Here is a 7705-nt window from a genome sequence, read left to right as displayed (position 1 = left end):
TTCTTGCAGGCGAGGAGTGATGGACCGTTAAATGTATCCATTTTAATTGTATTTTGGGTGTGTTTCATTGAGTGGTGCAGCTGCAAAGAATAGGAATAGAATAAAATGGCAGCTTCCATGGCAAGTTGTCAGGCATGCCGAACTTGCTTATTTGCAAGAAATTTGCAGCGATTTCCAAACACAAGGTTTGTAACTGTGTAGAAAATGTTGTAGGGATTTAGTTGAAATACCCAATGAACATGTTGAAAGTGAATTTCAGATGCATGGATGTGCAATTTGTCTTGCTTTAAATTTGTCCACAGCTAGCTAGTAAGTATGTTGCTACTCTTGCTTAGACACAGACTTTAAGGTACATATTTCGAGGTGCATAACAAACACCAAATTGGTGTCATAACAAACACCAAATTGGTGTCAATGACCTGACATGCATGCATTCTTTTGTCGAGAGTTCACATGGTCTTTCAATTTGTGCCGAGTGTCCTTGGCAGACTTGACTATGCTTCAGTGGTCATGAAAGGACTCAATAGATAACCTCTGCCCCACTAATCCCCAGCTATTGTCTGAAATTGCACCTCGGAAGATATATTATAACAACTCAGTCCCTCAAATGATAGTCATATAACGACCAAAAGATAAATGACTGACTATCATTGAGGACACACATTGGTGTGTGTGCTTCGCGGTGAGCAGTCACGTCATCTAGCTGCTGCTCAAAAATCGGCTGAAATCTACCATCTTTTCAGCCATCCGCACTTTATTTATCAGTACTGTGGTTTATAAATATCTTAACCACAAAGTGGTGAGCTTTTTGAGCCAGCATTTTCATCTGGGTCAGGTATTTTCTATCTAAAATTGTTGTTATTGTGTGATGATATACCAATCCAAGATGGCGTCCAACATGCAGTGCTAGCCATAGCGTAACGCCGGGTGTGGTTGAAAGTAGGGCTGGGATGTGTGAAGGTGACCTTGCGTCTCTCCACCATGAAGGTCATCTTGTTCCACATAGTGTTACTTGCAATTTTTATATTCTTATGTATGCAAGAAGTGATTGACATCCATGTAAAACCCAGTGTAAATTCTGTACATCATCTGAATCCGCACGTATCCAATACTGTTGAAATTGTATATTCATACCATACATGTTGTATTTTTGATACCATACCATTATGTAATTACATGTATTACTATTGTTATATATATTATACACCAATGTTTACAAACATATATGATCTGGAAAAGTATTCTGACATTACAAATATGACTTTTGATTACAAGTATTTTCCTGCTGATATCAAATTGTTGCTTTGTAAGCTTAGATTTAGAACCAAATCTGGATTATCTGACCATCGTAGTAGTCCTCGCCAACTGGTCCTCACTTATTTCTGTTTGATAATTGTTATGCAAGCTGGCGATGTAGAGACCAACCCAGGTCCTGAATTTCCTTGCAAAATTTGTAATGAGGAATGTGATTGGTCATGTTACGCAGTTGGTTGTGATGCGTGTGATGCATGGTTCCATGCCAAATGTTTGAATATGAGCACTCAAACTTATGCAGCCTTGGAGGACAGTAGTGTCACCTGGGTATGTACTTGTGGCTTACCGAACTTTGCAAGTTCGTTGTTTACATCATGGTCCACGATAACTGATAATAGTTATAGAGTACTCGCTTCTATAAGTAGTGAAGATGACATAAAATCTCCCTTGGCTGCATCATCACCAATTCACATACCAACTGCTAACAATGTTTTTGGTAGGCGTACTAGATGGTCTGATAAACCCCGCTACCAAAAGTAGTCTTGGTACTGGTACCCCTCCAGAAATAAACCAGTCAAAGTCATGATCATAAATTTCCAGAGCGTGTGCAATAAAGTTGCCGAATTAGCAATTTGTCTGGATGTAAACAGTCCCGATATTCTCATAGGAACAGAGTCATGGTTGACTGATGACATCAGCAACAGTGAAATTTTCCCATCAAATTACTCTGTTATCCGTAAGGATAGGCCTCTCAATGATCATGGCCAAAGATACGGTGGTGTTTTCATATGCATGAAAAATGACATTATCATGTCACATCGTGCCGATTTAGATACTGAGTGTGAAATACTCTGGGCACAACTGGAACTAGTCGGTTCCAAAAGGATTCTCCTTGGTGCTTTTTATAGACCAACGGAATCAGGAAGTGATATCTTAGACCAACTACAGTTATCTCTTTCCAAGATTGATGTTAACAAAGATCGTAACATATGGGTGGCTGGAGATTTTAATCTTTCACATATTGATTGGGAGAACCAGACCACCATCTCGGGTTGTCCCAAACCGGGATTATCAAGGCAGTTGCTAGAAATAGCAAATGACTTTGGTCTAGAGCAGTTAGTTAGAGAGCCAACTCGTGGTTCTAATATACTAGACCTCTTCTTTATGTCAAACCCTACCTTGATGGACAGAGTGAGGATTTTACCTGGGATGAGTGACCATACTGGTATCCCACTGGTCACAATTAACACCCGTCCTAAAGTAAATAGGTCCAAACCTAGGAGAATTCACCTTTATCACAAGGCAGATTGGTCAGCCATTAAAGAAGATCTCACAGACATAAGCAGTGACTTTCAAGATATCTGTTCAGATATGGTCACAGTGGATGATTTGTGGGATGACTTCTGCTCTAGGGTCAAAGGTACCATGGATAAAAACATCCCTACCAAGGTAGTTACTCCTCACAAAAGCCCCCCGTTGTTCAATCGTAATGTATCACGGATCTACAGGAAAAAGAAAAAAGCTTTTATTAAGGCCAAACACTCAAATAACACCGATGACTGGGAGATCTTTCGATCACTTAGCAAAAAGAATTGAACCGGCAATCGCGTCGGAACTATCGTCAGTATGTCAGAGATACATGTTCAGAGTCAATGAAGAAATTCTATTCCTTCATTAAGAGTCTAAAAAGAGACTCCTTTGGTGTCCCAACTTTAAAAAGTGATGGTACTCTTATCTCTGAGAATGTCAAAAAAGCTGACATTCTAAACCAACAATTTGAGTCGGTCTTTCGACAGGAAATAGTTGATAATCTCCCACACATACCAGGCCCAAAGTTTCCATGCATGCCTGACATACACATATCCACAAATGGTATCACAAAGCTACTGACCGATCTTGACCCAAACAAAGCGACAGGACCTGACGGCGTGCCTGCACGTATCCTTAAGATGGGGGCAAAGGAGATTGCGCCAGCCCTGGCGACCATCTTTCGGAAATCACTTGAGACAGGAAATTTGCCTGAAGATTGGAGGAGTGCCAATGTTACTAAAAACTTCAAAAAAGGAGATCGCACTAAACCCTCCAACTATAGGCCGGTATCGCTTACCTCTATATGTTGCAAGGTGATGGAACATGTCATCCATTCGAGTGTCATGAACCATCTAGACAAATATGATATATTGAATGACCACCAACATGGCTTTCGCCAAATCGATCATGCGAATCTCAACTGATTTTGACCATTAATGACTTCGCCAAATCCCTCGACAAGGGGCGACAGACAGACGCTATCATAATGGATTTCAGCAAGGCATTCGATGTGGTAGCACATCAAAGGCTTTTGCTGAAACTTGCCCATTATGGTATACAGGGACCGACTCACACATGGATTACCAACTTCCTGATGCATAGAAAGCAAAAGGTTGTTCTTGGAGGTGATGCTTTGGACTGGGTACGTGTCCAATCAGGCGTTCCGCAGGGCACAGTGCTCGGTCCGTTGCTCTTTTTATTATATATCAATGACCTACCAGACCAGATCACCTCCACCGTCCGACTTTTTGCTGACGACTGTGTAATTTACAGACCCGTCAGCAGCGGCGCGAGACGCAGACCTACTTCAACGTGACCTTGACCGACTTTGTAGCTGGGAGCAGACATGGTGTATGGCGTTTAACACTGACAAGTGTTTTGTTTTAAAGATCACAAACTCCAAACACCCCAAACAACACAAATACTCATTAAACGGTACATTCCTTGAAGAAACAAACTCACATACATACCTTGGTGTTGATATTGCTAGCAATTTGAAATGGAATTGTCACATCAATCGCACAGCTGCAAAAGCTAACAGATCGCTGGGTTTTATCAAACGTAACTTACGGGGATGTACTGAGGAAATCAAGAACATTGCCTACAAATCACTCGTTAGACCTTCGCTGGAATACTGCGCAGCAATATGGGACCCTTACACCGTGGACCAAATCTACCATCTTGAAGCTGTGCAGCGCAGAGCCGCCCGCTTTGTCAAAAACAACTATGACAAGCGCAGCAGTGTCACCGACATGCTACAAGACCTGGACTGGCGCTACTTGCTACCAGACGGAAGATATCTCGTCTAAGCCTATTCCAGAAAGCACACGAAGGTCACCTAGCCGTCCCAGTTCGAACCCTACTGCACCCGGTAACGCGCTTTACTCGCAAGTCACACAGCAAGTCATTTATTCAACCACAACCATCCAAGGACTGCTACAAATATTCCTTCATACCACGATCCGTTACGGAGTGGAACTCACTACCAGAAGACACAATAACCATATCTGACCCAATCGCATTCAAAGCTCAACTACAGCAGCTGTTCAAGTAAATAAGCAACAAAAGCACACACACATAACCGGTTCACTTTTCCCCACTTGGGGTGTTGAACTGTAAAGAACCAGAACCAGAACCAGAACCAGACTGACTGACTAGCCGATGATAATATTTAAAATGTGAAACTATTTTTGAATAAAATAAACATGAATTTAAACGTGGTTCCACAACCCATGAGCTGCGAAACTCAACCGCAGCCATTATCTGTTTACTTTATCGAGCCCCTCGATACCGGAAAAAAAAGTTAATGCATCGGGGGAAGTTCAGTCCTTTGCGTTCGATTACAAGTTATAACCATAAAAAATGTGCACCACTGTTATCCCTGAATAAGCTTAATATAAAAGAAATCATGACCAATGGAGTAAAAAACACCCATAATTTGTAGCCAGTATTTTATAAAAACATAACCTTGGACATGTGCATCGGTAAATGTAAACAGCTGGTTTGGGCATTTTGACACACGGTCGGTCGAGGGCTAGCATGGTTCCCGAATCTGTCAAGCTCTTGCAATAGTAAAATCATGTCTAAAGAAAAACTGGCTGTCAGCAAAAACCCAGGCAAAAAATCTGACCTCTGGCCGTTGCTAAGTGATTGATGATAATATTATAAGTTTCAATAGTCTCCTACACAGCCAGTTTGCGTCGGTCTGACACTCATCGATCCTCCTAACAAACATGTGATAGCCACATACAGTCTGGCCGCGAGACTAAAGTTTCAAGACACGAGGCAATTAAAATGTGCATAAATAATATTCAGATCAGATCAGTTTCAAAACACCCATTGTCTCTTTGGGGGATTTCCCTATGAGTTCATGAATAATTAATTAGGTATATTTCAATGGAGAATTTTGCGTAGGCCTACATATGAAAATCTTGACTTCTTGAAAACCATCATGAATTCTGACGGCCTTTAAGCATAAAATACGGCACAAACATGGATTTATTGATGATAAATAATTGATGAACATACAACTTGTATTTTCTTGGATATATTTGAGTTTGGGGAAAGTGTGTGATGTGTGAATTTGGCGGCAGTGTATGTTTTTAAACTTGAAACTTTAAGCTTAAAAAGTTCATTAAAATCTCGGACAACCAAAAATATTTTCGGACAACCAAAAAATTTCTTGAGGTTGTCCGGCGGACAACCTCAAGAAATTGCTTAATTCGAACACTGCTGACTAGCAAATGTGTTAACTAAGGTTTGCCTGGGATACCTAAATTAAGTTACTATTCATAGTGCTGTAATCGATTGTCGTAAGTATCGATAGTCGGAAAATACATAGACTTCCGACATGTCGAAACACTCAATGTCAGTATCGATACACAAACGACATGGCACACATGCTTAGATTATCTCAAATTGCGGATTTGCAATACCACTTTCGTTTGTTTGATGCATGATCCATGTAGTTTTAGCTGTTAGGCTTCAATACACTTGTTGTTAACTTGTTTCTGGAACTTACTGATAATAAAATTGGTAAACTCAAATCCGTGTATCGATAATAGTATCGACATGTCGGATGTTTGCCTCCCGACATATCGATACCCAGAAAGCTTATCGATTACAGCACTAACTATTCATGCATGCATGTGATGTGTATGACACATTGACAATGACTGAGACTGCAAATTAAACCACATGCAACTTCAGTTCAGTCATCATGGCCATTGACATTGTTAATGTGATATTGTAACATTTCTATATATATAAGTATCATGTCTATAAAAAAAATAGATTAGTATTTCTTTTCCATAAATAGGTATGATCATCAAATTGTCAAGTTATGATATTTCACATTGAAATTGTTTTGTTTATAATAGAAAGGTGATTATTTAACTTAAAGGAAGTGTCCGGCAATCACAACATTATGTCTTATATGTTAGAAAAATAATTATCAAGCACGAATCACATGGTTTTATTTTGAAACAAACTCACATTAACCATAAAAGCGAATAAAAACAGCAATCTTTCAACCGCGATATTCAAAATTCCCGCGCCAAAATGTTCTAGAGCAGTGACGCCATGGTTATTTGTGCTCAAATGTCGCCAGGCTTCATTGAATTATTAGGACGTCATTGCTCTTGACAATTTCGGCGCTGGTATTTTGAATATCGCGTGTTGAGAGATGGCTGTTTTTATTCGGTTTTTTTGAGGTTAATATGACTTTGTTTTAAATAAAACCATGTGATTCGTACTTGATAATTATTTTTCTAACATATAAGACATAATGTTGTGATTGCCGGACACTTCCTTTAAAAAATGAGGGGTCAACCATGTTTGTAGGAAAAAAATTAGCAAAGTTATGGGCAAATGTAATCCGAATAATCGGACCCAGAACAAAATTAATTTCTGACATGATCGTGTTCTGGGTCTGAACTGTTTCCATTCGAATTCTTGATGCCAAATTGGACAAAAGAAGCACATGGTCCTACTTCACAGGTTTTTAATCCCCTATATTCATGTTGCGTGAATATTGTATACCAGAACGAAATTCAAATTTGGCGATATTTTTGCTAAACAAATTTTTATCTGCAAGAAATATTTGGTACATAAACATTATGTAGCCAGAGGTATCCAGTGGTAAAAAAATTTCAACTTTTTTTGAGAAAAGTGGGGGGACGAGGCTGTGGATAACAAAATGCCCTTTTAAATGTTAACTGAGAGTTGGGGATAAGATGACTGAGAGGTTAAGATGAAACAACAATCATCATCATAAGATCATCATCATTTATCATTATTCATAAGAAATAATAATAATAATAATATTACACAAACCAAAGTGATACTTTATTGTTGTCTTGGTGCACTAAACACAAATATTACGGTAACACAATATACAAAGAGTTTGCTCTCATCAAATTTCATATTGCAGATAACACAATTCTGCTTAGCCACATCTCAATTTGCAGTTACCCAGAAAACCCTCAACTACTTAAATTGTAACTTTTTTTACTTGTTATTTATATTTTATTTTCTACGACATCCACAGATTTGTGCATAAAACGTCACCAGCATGCCTAGGAGGGCAGGCAACCGCACCTAATGACACAATCATAATTCCAACAAGAAAGCCCAGGTAAGA

General features: G+C 39.3%; 1 protein-coding gene across 1 annotated transcript in view; it reads left to right on the top strand.

Annotated features, from left to right (window-relative positions):
* Window positions 1-24: 24 nt before the first annotated feature.
* LOC140147905 (small ribosomal subunit protein mS39-like) overlaps window positions 25-7705 on the top strand; it is an 80169-nt gene continuing 72488 nt past the window's right edge. Inside the window, exons 1-2 of the mRNA XM_072169696.1 lie at window positions 25-185; window positions 7613-7699. Coding sequence (XP_072025797.1) covers window positions 106-185; window positions 7613-7699 — 167 coding nt within the window. The 5' untranslated portion in view covers window positions 25-105. The remainder of the gene's footprint in view (window positions 186-7612; window positions 7700-7705) is intronic.

This window comes from Amphiura filiformis, chromosome 3 (genome assembly GCF_039555335.1).
Source record: "Amphiura filiformis chromosome 3, Afil_fr2py, whole genome shotgun sequence".
In the NCBI taxonomy this organism is placed as follows: Eukaryota; Metazoa; Echinodermata; class Ophiuroidea; order Amphilepidida; family Amphiuridae; genus Amphiura; species Amphiura filiformis.
The sequence above is the reverse complement of the archived record's forward strand: the minus strand, read 5'-3'. Positions and strand labels throughout refer to the sequence as shown.